Source organism: Paralichthys olivaceus, chromosome 7 (assembly GCF_024713975.1).
Source record: "Paralichthys olivaceus isolate ysfri-2021 chromosome 7, ASM2471397v2, whole genome shotgun sequence".
Classification (NCBI taxonomy): domain Eukaryota; kingdom Metazoa; phylum Chordata; class Actinopteri; order Pleuronectiformes; family Paralichthyidae; genus Paralichthys; species Paralichthys olivaceus.
The window spans coordinates 9,784,393-9,798,583 of NC_091099.1; the positions used below are offsets into that span (position 1 = coordinate 9,784,393).

General features: G+C 40.1%; 1 protein-coding gene across 2 annotated transcripts in view; it reads right to left on the minus strand.

The window, feature by feature from the left end:
• The window catches only part of wwox (WW domain containing oxidoreductase), a 127,287-nt gene extending 113,941 nt beyond the window's left edge, over positions 1-13,346 (minus strand). The window contains exons 1-5 of one of the 2 annotated variants that reach the window (XR_011243532.1): positions 13,087-13,346; positions 11,778-11,842; positions 11,049-11,106; positions 10,751-10,920; positions 1,786-1,892 (exon numbers count right to left, since the gene is read on the minus strand). Coding sequence is in view for 1 of the 2 variants with exons in the window: in XM_069528934.1 (XP_069385035.1) it covers positions 1,786-1,892; positions 10,751-10,920; positions 11,049-11,106; positions 11,778-11,842; positions 13,087-13,193 (507 nt within the window). In the remaining variant the exon portion in view is untranslated. The remainder of the gene's footprint in view (positions 1-1,785; positions 1,893-10,750; positions 10,921-11,048; positions 11,107-11,777; positions 11,843-13,086) is intronic. The other variant, XM_069528934.1, reaches the window with a different exon arrangement.
• Between the last annotated feature and the right edge of the window lie 845 nt (positions 13,347-14,191).

The window sequence follows — 14,191 nt, forward strand, 5'->3', positions numbered from 1 at the left end:
ACAATTGCCTGGGAAGGATAAACCCTCTGACCTTGCTCTTCCTAACAGCCAGTGGTTGTTCTGACCTGCCCATTATCCATCTGTGACCCCCTTATTATACCCACTGTCAGTACATGGCGCTACGCTGAACCGCACTGCCCTGCACTGCGGATGAGCCATCACTCTCTCCTCTGAACAGCAGCGCTAGCCCACACAGCCACAGACGCAAAGAGAGAGAGTTAGAGAAATAGAGAGTTCAGAGTAATAGTAAGCAGGTAGTTAGAGGTCAGGGGTCCTGTGCAATCGGGACAGCAGTTCCACTCCTGGCAGCCAGAGCGGAACTCTGAGAGGGACCTGGAAGTAGATATGATGACCTTTTGTACAGAGGACCCCAAAATATACCCTCTTATCAAAATGACCTTAACGTAGGAGCATGGGAAGGCGAGCAGAGCCCATCCATCATCTTAAAGATTAATCCTCCTCTCTATTCTTCTCCAGAATCTATTAATAATGTCGCCAGAGGGGAGAATTTGCAGCAAAGATTTATTCTGATATTGTGACTTTTATTCATTAGCCTATAACAGGGGGATTCCTTGAGAAGGAAATATGGAGTGAGCTTAGGCAATGCTAATTCCCTACTTGTGCTCTATTTGAACTATACAGAACTCTATTAACTAAGCCTCTATTAAATTTGCTGACTATCTGCATGCCCCGTGCCACTGTATCCCACAAATATGAGAGATTATCATTTACACTCCAGAGGTCACGAATCATTTACTCTTCGGAAACTATTCTAAGAAGCTTCCATTTGTTAATTAACAAACATTTAATAACAGCGTGGAAAATTCTGTGGCAGGTGCGAAGCCTGAAAATCAATTTGGCAACGAAATCTGGTACTCGGGTCCGAGCTTTTCCTCACTCGTTTAGACAAAGCAGCTACATTAATAGATCTGTACACTGGATTTCACACTGTGGAGCAGCACTGACAGCCCCAGGGGCGTACTTCAATTAGAGACTTGGGTGAGTTGAAACACTGCAGATATACTCTCGCTCAAAGGCGTTTGTCTCTCTCTCTCTCCCTCCCTCTTTTCCTCCCTCTCAGCCTCTCTCTCTCCATATCTGCGCTGAGCACTCACTCTCCTTCTTCTTCAAGTCCTGCTCTCTGTAATCAACCCAGTGCTAATGGCTTATTCTTTCTGCTCCAGCACCCACATTTCACTTGTTTATTTTCCCACACTCGTAAATCTGGGGACGCGTCACAAGCGCAGTGATATTAGAGCAATAATCGCAGGTAATTATCAGATGCCCTCGTGCACTTTTTTCTCCGTCTCCCTCCCTTTCTTTTAAACTCTTACACTGAAGTTCCTTCACCTTTCCAGAGAAGTGTGCAGGCAGGTTTTGAGAACCTTAACATAAAGACTTGTTAAAATTGTATTAAAAGGGGAGAGGTGAATATGGAGATCATAGAAAAACATTGATCATTTATTCTTTGGTAATGACACACAGGATGTGTTATTTCTAAGGCACGCAAACTGTAATATGCCAGGGGTCTAAAATAATCCTTTCTGTAGGAAAAAGGTGAGGTAATGCTGTTTCTCTTAGCCCCGTAAAGTCAGAAAGATATTCTTTCATTTGAGGTAATAAAGGCTGAATAATATAATAAAATAGCTGGCACTGCAGTTTTCAGAACACAATTAAAAGAGAACTTTTTGGACAATGCGTGCCTGTGCACACTTAATAGTGAGAGGAATTCATTGTTTTTTTTGTACATTTTTCCTGATTTCCTGATGTTTTTCTGTCACTTACCCACTCCTGCTGTATGAGGCTACAGGCCTTGATGGCCCGGGACAGGTTCCGACAAGCCAGAATCACATGGGCACCGTGAAGAGCTAAGGACCTGGCCGTCTCAAAGCCTGCGACATGTGGAGGGAGACAGAGAGACACAAAGACATCAAAAAGACAAAATAAGCGAGCAATGCTTCAAAGATGAGTTTTTCTGAAGATAACTTGGATTCTCAGGGGTTGAATCTAATGGGGTGGTGATGCTGATGGTGGGGGTTGGGGGGTGGAAGTTAAAATCCCTATCAATTTTCCATATAATTTCTTTCATTGAGTAACCCAGTGGTCGAGGAGATGGAGTTAATAATTTCTCTCTGAAGTGATGAAACTGATGGAATTATTGTGGTTCAAGACTTCTTTCCTCTCGTCTTAGATAAAGTTTTGTATTTGACTGCCGGCTCTGGAGAAGGTATTCCTGCTCACACTGGGGCTACAGGAAGGGAGGTCGGTTGTTAATTATTTTGTTAATTATACAGTGATGGCAGTAATTATGAAAACATGGCTCATAATAGAGGGGTGTCAAACGAACAATCGAACAGACATGACATTCAGACTGAACCTCGGTGTGATATTTCGGAACATCAAAGGGCCTCCGATAAGGACATTTCTCCCATGAAACGAGGTCCGCAGATACGCCCAGAATTTATCAGTCCAAGACGACTTCATGGCTCTATCCAAATCATGTAGTCACGATAAAACTGACAAAAACTGAAGATAGAGGGAGAGAAGTTCATTTCTAAATTACAAGTCTAAATGGGTCATTTCAACCCGTAGGTTGAATTAATTTATGAGATTAACTTTTTTCCCTTCACCGTATTTTTATTTCCTTTGACATTTACTATCCTTCAAAGTGTCGTGGAAAAGTTCAACAGCATCACATTTTTCAGCCTCACAGTAAATACATACCACAGTCATATAGACACATTCACAGTGTGAGTGGCCCGACTGACAAACCGACGGCCACAATAACTGATCTGCGGCTCAGAGGGTCTGAGAGGCAGAGTGTATCAGAGGGTGGATTAATATGAACTGTAATTAGATTATATGTCTTAATCTGATTTTCATTAAGAGCAAAACTGGGAGGCCTAATTGTGAGGAGAGTGCTAAGGACTAATATCTATTAAAACTCAAAATTGGAGTAGGATTGGAAGCCCTTTCTGACAAGTGAAGCATGGAATTAAATTATATGACACCTTATTAGGTGTAATGGAGGGGACTGTGGCTGTGAGCAGAGATTATTTCACTCAGAGGAAATGGAAATGAAAATAAAAACAACATGACACAAAAATCGAGCAGTGAGACTCCCAGAGTAAATATGCACTTTGAATCTGCAGGTGGAGCAGCGGGCTTTAAGAAACAAAAATCTCCTCTACATCATTCAAAAATATTTTTTTAATTAATAATAAAAAATATCTACCTCTGAAATCCATTTGCATACGATAAAAAAAAAAGGTTTAAAATTCCAAACGGGCCAATTTTAAAACATTTTCTTCAGCGTTCTGTGATGTAGAGGACTGCTGGATGGTGGTAAACAACAACACCTCACTCTCACTTGTTGTGTGTACAAACCATGAAAGTGAAATTAATCAACACCAGTGTTTTCCATAATGGAGAACAAATTAGAATATGGCAGCAACAACAGCAGCAGCAGCACCGCAGCCATGTATTTCGATGAAAAATAACAAGGGCTTGACATTAATTGTGAAATAACGAGAGTGGTATTGCTGTAACAGAGACTCCCCGCCCTCTCACCCGTGTTGCCGGCAGAGAGGGCCGCACTGAAATTAGTTCCTGGTCAGGTGTACAACAAAAAGAGCCTGTTTCTGCATTGTACACTGATGGCGGAACATGACGAGGGGTCAGAGGGAGGTTTTTATTGCTCTGGTAGATCGACAGACGCCATAAGCTATTGAATAATCGTCAGAGCTATTTTGTCTATCGGAAAATAACATAATAAAGATGGAGATGTGGGAGGAAGAGTCTTATTTTGGTGAAACCTTTGTTAAAAAAAGAGATGAGGATCACACAGTTTAACCAAGTTAAAGTTGATCTTTTGACTGTGTGCTTGTTCAAACTTGAGCTTCGCAACATAACAAAAATACAGTAAATGACTCGGGTATTGTTGAAAATGTGCTTTACTGTGTATTTAGAAATGTGTAAAATGTATTAGAAAAATGTGTAAAATGTCCATTAAGCAGTGAATGCGCTTCATGGTACATTAGGATCCTGGCCCTACTGATATCCCCCAATAATGAGTGTGATTTAGTGATTTCACGCTTTGTTTGTCCTCCCTGGCCCGCCGCCCCTCTCTGGATCCCCCTCGTACACAGGTGTATTGGCTCAGTGTAATGAGATCATTACCAGCTTCGTCAGTAAACGTGTTTATTTGGCAAACGGAGCTGCTCGCTCTTTCTCTCTCTTGATCTGCATCCAAAGAGGCATTTAACTAAAATAAGCTCTGCAGTACAATTGGGCAAACAGAAGTCAATTCAGATCATTACAAGACCTGTGGGTAAACATGTCGAGTTCCCACAATCCCCCTTCTCACCAGAGCTGAATATGTGGCTGAAACAACACAAACGTAACACAGACCCTGAACAGACCACACATCACCCAAAGTCATGAATAGATATGTGACTCGTTATAACACTGTTTGATTCTGTGTATCTCTTCCTAGTTTAATGTGGTGACATCCATTTGATTGATTCATAATGATTCTTGGGCCTTTGAGTTGGTTAAGTTATAAATGAGGAGATTTATTAAAAGTGATGTGGGTCACGAGCAAACTGTATCTGTCCCTCTCCATCTGATTATGGGAAATTAACAATGGGAATGACTACATGTGCTACAGAGGTCCCTTAGCCGAACTTGACCTCACTTTACCACCAAGTTATGAAAAGTACAGCCGCGTGATGCCGATGATTATGACGAGGTGTCCACAAAAGGCTACAACTTATTTTACCACAGATTCATCTTCAGATCATTCTCTTAATCATAACTTTCATCCAATTAGGTTATTTTTTCACCTGCATTTGTTTGTTTGTTGATTACAAAAAAATGATTTCCATGAAATTTTGTGGAGTGGTGGAGCGTGACCCAAGAAAACATTGTGAGTTGGGGGTGTCTTTCAAATTTTTTGTTTATTTAAAAAGAAACATTTATGGATCTTGATGAAAAAAGTCAGGCATGTTTCGGGGCCTGATAATTATTGAAGTGAATTTAAAGGTGGTTTGGTGGAGGTATGCACTCTACTTAGTGCCAATAATTCAGTAACGTGTTTAACAAATTGTCAGAAATTTTTATTTTCTTAGATTTTGAGCGACCGCCCAAAAATCTCAATATGTTCAGTTCAAATTATATATATATATATATCACAAGCAAATCGTCACATTCGAGAAACTGAAACAAGTGAATCGGTCAATAAACGGATCTTTTCAGCTCTGCTTGAGATATCAATTTACTGCTCAATATAGAGTAAACTACTGAGTGTCTTTTACTGGATATAGAAAGTAGTAAATAAGTGAGCGATAGAGTGATTTCAGACACAGTCTAACTCTCAATGATGAGTGCACCTGTTCCTACTGCTGCTGTCCCAAGAAGTGAGGAGCATTTCAACCCAACCCAAACCCCCCACCCCATACACACACTTTGTGACTTTTAAGATCCCCTCTAATTCCCCTCCATTAGTCCGAAGGGAGGGAGATGTCACCCCAAAAGTGGGATGTATGGTTAGTAATTACAGCCCAAGGTTGAGCTGTTCCAGGTGAGAGCACTGGAGTGGTTCTATTACCCCTCCCTGTCCCCTTCTGCCTCCTTCCTAACCCCCCCACTGCTGTCTCACCATCCATGCAGCACCTAGTGCTCACCCACCCACCCCCCTTCTCTTCCGCTGACCCTCTGTGTCAACCTCCAACTCCCTACACAATCTCCCATCATGGCCTCGCACCACACTGGTCACCCAACTCCTCCTGAAACACACACAAACACATGCAAACACACACACACACAGACCAGTAAACCTGATAAACACACATCACACACACGCACATGGATAAACACAGTCACCAGAAGCCTGCTCGTGCACACATACTGCATCTGAATGTTAGGGCTATTTTCATCCATGTCATCAAAATCCCACCATCATGTAACTTTCAGCCCCTCATCATCTGCAGACTGTAAACTCGATAGGTCTATAAACTACTTGACTTCACACAATAACCCAATACGCTTTCATTTTATTTTACCTACAGCCTTTAAGCACATATATGTATTCCATCCTTTCTCTCTAACCACTTCAGTTCTATTATATTAGAGCTGTAATCATTATTGAACCCTTCTGGCCTCCAGCATAATACTCTTTGCATGTTACACCAGTTTGGGTCGGCATAGCAAATTTCACCCAAGGTTAATAAAGTTGAATAATTTGACTAACCAACCATAACTGGTTCTCATTATGTAGCCAATAAACACATTCATCAGAGAGGACATGAAAAGCCTGTTGAAAAATAGAAAAAAGAAAACTCTCCTTCGATTTTCTCGGTTGCTAAGTTCAGAAGCTAACACAGACGAGCCAGGACCTGGGCCGGCCGCTCCTCTTAGCACACACATACAGACACACACACAAATGGTATCAGACCTCTGAATATAAACACAGATGTGTCACAGATGTCATCTAAACCACACGCAGCCACTCAGAGCTGCTCAGTGACACACACACACCGAGACACAAGCACCGCATGCCACCCTCACCAGGAACATCTTTTTATCCATCTAATTCCTCCCACTATGAATAATGCATATCCCTCCTTACTGAGGCTCGGGTTTAACGCATCGCTGCGCGGGTCTTTAAGGGGGTCCTTATTCATAAACAGCAGTGCAGTAAATACCAGAGCTTTGCAGCCAATTTAATGGCAGTTATGCTTAACAAATCTGCCTCAATCTAATGATCAGCCACAAAGCTAGGCTATGGGTTTAATCTGCACACAGAGGCTCCCCCAGCTCTGCGACTCACTGAATATGCTTAGGGATCTCTCCATCCAGAGAGAGGAGAGCACCGGCCTGACACTTAATCCTCCCAACACAACACCGGGATCAACACAAACATAGAACAATGTTAGTCTTTCATGAATAAGAATAACATTCAAAGTCCTAAAACACTGTGGAGACAATGCATAAAGATACTAAAACATTACGAAGCGCTCCTCTCCAAATCTTGCTATTTCCCATCTGGGCCGCCTGAGTCTTTTCTGCTTCTTATTCCAGCATTGACCCTGTACATACCATGTGGAATTCAGTGCATGCATTTAGAGTAAGTATAGAGCTTTGCAACTGTGGCTGCTGATCTACGACCAAGTACAGAAAGTGACGTTCCGACCAATGATACTCAGTAGACATGAGTCAGACCACAACTATCTTCGAACTAGGCCTTCATTTTGACTTTTAAAGTCTTGACCTTATTATGTTAGGATTTGGCACTTAAAATTTAACTGAATAAAAAACCTTGTATTTTAGTTCATTCATCTTTTTGTCATGTATTTTTGTGAAGCACTTTGCAACCTCGTTTAGATAAGTGCTATACAAAGTTATTATTATTACTGCAGTCCTGGATAGTTGAGACTGCATTTTGTGCAGGTCTGTGAAGCACAGTGACAAAATCTGTCCTCAGACAGAGAGACATATAGACACCTGACAAAGTACCCACAACCGTCCCCTCTCACTACAGTTTGTATCTTCAGGATTATATTTGCCATAATGACACACACACACGATGAAAACAACACCATTCACAATGATGTGGCTGGTAAACATGTCAACATAAAAAAGAATAAACATTGAATATATAGAATAATATTAATAAAATCTAAAAGGTTGACTGATGCCTTGAGTTACTACATGCATCACCCTACCATATTTCTGGACTGGGTAGAAATAGAAAACAAACAGACAGCAACAAAAGTAAAATCACCTCTAAACATGTGTCATATGTCAGACATACAGTGCTGGGATTAAAATAGCTCATGGAAGACAGCTGGATGCACTTACCTGAGTGAGACAGAGGGTCAATATATTATTTCTGACCACTATTAAACGTATGTTGTGCTGACAACGAGGCACCTGCTGGAAGAGCCTGACACTGGTCCCCAGATAGAGGGACACATATATGTTGTGTACAGAAGCCCAAAGGAGCCGTCATAGGGCAAAGGTGAAGGTCTGTGTTCAGAGAATACTAATATAGTCTTGCCTCGACAAAAAAAAATATTTTAGGAAAGAGCTTACACTAAAGCTTTAGGACTACTGTGGAAAAAAAATAGCAAACAAAAATGTAAGGTTTTGATTCCTAAAAATATTTGAGGTATTTTGTGTGTGGGAGAAGTCAGGGCCAGAGATATCAAGATAATGGCCCTTTAAGGACAACTGTTCCATGGACCCCTGGCCAGTAAATAACCTGAGAGTTAGTTGAAAGCAGGGGAATTAGGGCCTGAACAGGAGTGTGTAATGGGGATGGATAGGAGGCTCAGGCCTGGGTCACAGCCACTTAAGAATCAATGCAGAGGTACAGGTGTACGACCACAGGTCTATAAGAGTAAGAAAACCTTTAAAGAGAAGGGGGGAGTGGGAGAAGGAGAAATAGGAGGAAAACAAACGGCGATCATTTATTTCCATTATCACAATTAAAAACACCATTCAGGTTGGGACTGGTTTTTAATTTACAAAAGAAAGTCGAGAGAGGAAGACTAATGCTGTGAACCGAGTGCAGTAATCACATCGGTGAGACAAACCGCATTACCATCCCACCTCCCAGCACCACACTGCAATGGAGCTTCAAGGCAGGAAACAAAACCAAAGAGTATGACATTTCATGCATAAATAAACTCATATATCTGCTTTTCATGTTCATGTGCATTAAGAAGTAAATTAGAAATCCCAAATGTAAATTTACTAATTAAATAACAACCCACCATTACTAATAAAAATGTCACATTTCCTGTCGAAGAAATAAGCACTGAAGAAAATGGAAATAGCCTTGACACTTGGATTAAAACACTATTGATGTCATTAAAATGCTAAGTGGGTCCAACCAATTGGCATAACCACATTTCACTGGAGGAATGTCAAAGGAGCACACCAGCAGTAGCAATTACTATTAGAATACTGTTAATTATGGCTGATGCATATTTAATATGTGGTAGAGTAAAACAAAGGTTATGTTAATATGGGTTTTTTAAGCATTCACACACTATAAAAATGTCTGTGTATTGTAGCTGTTTGATGCATTCTCAAGAGAAAATCTTTGTTTTCAGATGAACAGATTTTTATTGCTAAACCACATCCCAACAAATGTTAAATGTGGATTATCTTTTTCACAATTTTTAACGAAAAACAGGCACGTGTGAAGTGGTTAATATGGTAACATTTTTAAAACCTCACCAGCAGCCACACTGTGGACCTCCTGTGCCCTCTTGTGGTTATTTTCTAAACTCTCTGAAGATCATTGCTCACCACCTTTTCAACAAAAGGCCAAACACTTGTTTTATTTCCAAATCCACAGTTTTCAGAAATCTTTTAGATTGTCCCAATGAGTGTCTTTGTGGGTTGTGGTGTTCACTGTTCACTTTCTTCATCCACAGAAGTTCTTTAAGGTCATGATGGACTGTTGTGGTGGTGACTGCCAGATAAACTGTTTGTCAGTACTCTGTGTTAGAATTCATTTTTTTTATGTCAAACTTAATACAGGCCTCTCTTAGATTTGATATTTTGCATTATTTGGGTCATTATGAACTAATCTATTTTAATCTAAATTACATGTTAATCCTCTTCTGCCCAATAAAGAAATGTCTGTGTTTTTTCCTGTGCAAGTCTCCAACTCAAGAATAAGTGAAACATTCCCACAACTGAACAAGAATGTCACTCAGAGAGTACATACCTCCACCAAGGCCCAACAGTCCTTTTATATCTAAATTCACTACAATTTGCAAACTGTCATAAATAACAGTCTTCAAAACATGTCTGATTTTTATTAATCAAAATCCATTAATTATTCTTTGAGAAAATACAGTCATAGGAGAAGAGTAGAGACATTATCTTGGTTATTCATGTAATTTACATTGTCTACTGTATTAAGGAGCGTACATTTAATAAAGCTGTAACCGTATAGTCTGGTGAAAATGTGAAAAAGAATGTGATTTTGATTACAGTCCATAAATCAATCCTTATATTATCCAGTATGTATATGTATACAGAAGGAAACAGAGGAAGATCAGGGTCAGGAAGGCGTTAAAGTTCAGAAGCTTCTTTGTTTAGAGAAAGTCTCCAGGCTCCAGTAAATCTATGTAGCACAGTCCTGCTTAGCTGCATCTCATAATATACACACACAGCAATTACACTGCTGTGACTTTTCTAGGGACAAACAATTTGAATATAAAGACAATTAACAATTTTATGTTTATTTGATTTCCCTCATGCTGTCATTATCTATCCCGAACAAAGCAGCGAGTCTGAACAAATGGCTACTACTTGTGCTAATTTAAACTCAAGGAAAGAGGAAATGCATTTGTTTCCAAACCATTATATAGTGAGCCATGCATTTGCTGGGTGCAAATGGACATCATTCATTACAGTTAACAATGACATCCAATTCAGCCCAGCTAATGAACTTCAATACAATCATGTTTGGTATTAAGGAGTGATTTGTTGAGTCTAACTGTATCATTTTGGATGCTAATGTTGATGAATGTTTCTGACTGTGGAGGGATTGGTGCTCTCAGGGAGCACAGACACCCTCGTCAAACACCCAACGACTAAAGTGATACCACACCACCACCTAGTGGCCTCTGCTTAGAAACACACTTTACTACAGGCTGGTGATTTGTAGCACATCCATGGAAAAACATCACTGAACTGTGAAAACACAAAAGGATTCAATCAAACTCACCGACACCCGAGTTGCCCCCGGTGATGACGACAACCTTGTCAGAGAAGTCGCGACCTTGCAGGATCTCGAGAGCAGAAGTGTTTCCATCGTATCGTTTTGGCTTCACCACCACATCCTCAACTGTGAACGCCTGCCGCGGATCAAAATACGTGGTCCGCTTGTTAATGTGACTGGAAATGACAAAGGGAATAGAATGTTACAATAGAACATAATTCCTTGATTGCACACATATGGAGCCAAAACAAACATTTTGCTTCCACTGTTAAGCACAGGGAGGATCCATTATCAATCCACTTACTCAACATAAAGGATCTGTCCTTTTTCATCAGTTTCTTGCTCCCAGCCATACGGTAAATCTGAGGGAAAAGACAGGCATCATTTTTCTTTGACAGCCAGAATGCATTGGACTGGAATTATTCTCTGCCACCGCAAACAGTCATATTTAAAGAAAAACAAATGTATGGAGTACTTTCGCGAACAACTTTACATGAAGCAAGAAACAAGGCATTTAACAAGACAGCAGCCCAATCCCCTGGTGTTAAAGTTAAGGTTACGGCACCAGTTGACAGGAAAACAACCCAAAAACGTATTCACATTCATGGTCAACTTAGATTTAACTATTTAACATAGCCTGCAAGTCTTTGGACTGAGCGAGGAAGCCAGAATACACAGTGAAAACCCACGAAAACATGGGCACAACTTGCCACACAGACAGTACAAGCACAAACCCAGAACTTTCCTTCTGTGAGGCAACAGCACTAACAATTTCACTGAGATATTATAAAAAACTATATAAGCATAATCCCATATTATGAGAATAATATATAATTCAAGAAAACACTGATTTATATGTGCTGGTTTTAATAACTGGGATTGAATGATCACACAGCAACTGGTACATCAACTTGATACATTTATAAGGAGTCTATTTTAATCCTCTCTTTGTTAAGAAAAATAAACATTCTGGCATATGCTACAATAACCCTGGAAGAAATAATTTCTAAAAAGACAAGTGAATGAATCAAACCTCCAGCACAACGCTTTTTCTTTCCAGTCTTGGGGTGTTCCCACTGTGTCTTCATCTCATCATGGCTGTTGGTACACAGAGACAGAGGAAGATATAATTTCATGTGGCCTTGGTACATTACTTTAAGATCATTCTGTGTCAAATCATCACACTTTTGGTACAGTGTAACACACAATTCTAGTTCCATAGGTTTCTCATGTCACCAAATCAATATGCCGAATTTCATTGATATCTGTGTGATGGTTCGGCCCAGAAGCTTCATCATTTGACACAGAACGCCCCTTTACACAACTCATCTGTCTGACAGGGACAGGGTATATTGGTCAGCATTATGTTAATGTGCCGAGTTGTCTAAAAGGCTACTTTTCATCTGCAGTCTCTTGGTTGGTTGATGTTGAGCATGACTAAGAAAACAACAAGCAAGAAATTGGGTGGACAAAAACTACAGAGTGAAATGAAATGAAAATACTCAACAGCAGATTCAAGGACTCAAATACTAAGGACACATGAAACATACAGGAAAAAAATAATGGAGTGAGGACAGAAGACAGCCAGTAAAGAAATCAGTTACATCTATTGATTCCAACTTGTATCATGTGAAAAAAGTTAGTTATATCTGTCTATTAATGATAGAAACATGATGGTACTCAACTGTTCCTGCTCACTCCAACCGGTTGAGGCAGATGGCCGCCCACATTGAGTCTGGTTCTTAAGGTTTCTTCCATTTAATGAGGGACTTTTTTCTCTCCAGTCACCAAAGTGCTTTTTCTATCATTGTTAAGGTCTAGAGATAATCTATAATATAACTTGGCACTATACAAATAAAATTAAATAGAATTGATGTAATAATAACTTTAATAATAACTTTATTTACATAGCACTTATCTAAATCAGGGTACTGAGTGCTTCACAAAAATCCATGGCATAAAATGAATGAACTACAATAAAAGGAATTCAATTGAGTTCAATTTTAATCATATAGAGACGTATAGAGAAAACCAACAGTTCCCACGATGAACAACTGTAGTTACTGATGAGTTTTCTATTTAAAGAGTATCTCAGTCATATAGCTACAAGACTGCACAGATCCTGTGCATAACCTCAACTACTTAATAAGACATATTAAATACATGTCACTGAGCCCACATGAGCCCTGCAGACATTTAGACCTGTCAGCTTACACGTGTCGCTTCCTCTAACCTGCTGGAGCTAGCAAGCTTTGTTAGCCACACACTGATAATAAGAATATAAGTTAAACTCGTGTACGGTAAAGCTAGTATTTATATGTAACATGCGGTATCACACTCACTTCGCATAGTAGACCCATCCATCTTTCGTGGACCTCTCTTCCCACCCGGGCGGTAACTCGTCCTCACTGTCTGTATCGTCCATACCTGCGTATTTCAGAGCCGCCATTGCTCCAGTTGTTTAATATGTAGATATAAACGATGTGGCTACAAACACGGGCCGGTGAGTTCAATCTGCTCAGAGGAATGAAAGCAACTGACAGAGCAGAGCATCACCAGCACTTCCGCAACAACACGGTGACGACTGCCGAATGGCCTTTTGGGAAATGTAGTTCACCTCGCCAAACACTTGCTGCGGCTCCATGCAAAGTGGGAGGGTCGGAATTTCCCTGATGTGATTTCCACTCTTCTGACCTTCAACCGTTCCAACGTCAAACCTAAACAGAAAACATGGCTGACCGTGACACTGTGTGTTTCTGTGTCTGCTCATTACACACTTGTTCACTGAAGTCACTTCTGGTTCTCAATTAAAGTGATCCCATTCAACCCTGAGAGGCTAAAGTCATCTGCCGAAGTTGTGGAATAAAGCAAATAATGTGGATTGAAATTATCAGTCTTTGAATTTATGATTACTGCCTCATATAATAACATCACCACTAGATATTTATTGTCACTGTGCAAGCACAATGAAAGTTTGTGTGGAGCAAGCTTGTATATTCCAAATTAGTAACACATGCAAATTAAAGTTATTAGGTAAAAATAGTGAACGCTTAGGCTAAGAAAACACAGTACAATAAGGTTAATAAGCTAACAGTGCTATTAAAATAAGTAGTGTAAAATAAGTGTTATTGGAACTAAATGTTTGTTTTAAAGGTTCAGTGTGTAGAATGTTGTGATATCTAGTGGTGAAGTTGCATGTTGCAGCTGAATACCCCTCACCTCACCCTCCACTTCCAAACATGAGAGAGAACCTGTGGAAACCTTCAGTTGTCATAAAAACTCAAAAAGTGTTTAGTTTGTCCAGTTTGGGCTACTGTAAAAAACATGGTGGCTTTTGCAGAGAGGACCCCCTCCTGATGTAAATATAAAGTATTTAAATATGAAGGGCCCATTCTAGGATAAAGAAAACAACAATTCATACAATTTAGATGAAACACACCAGTAAAA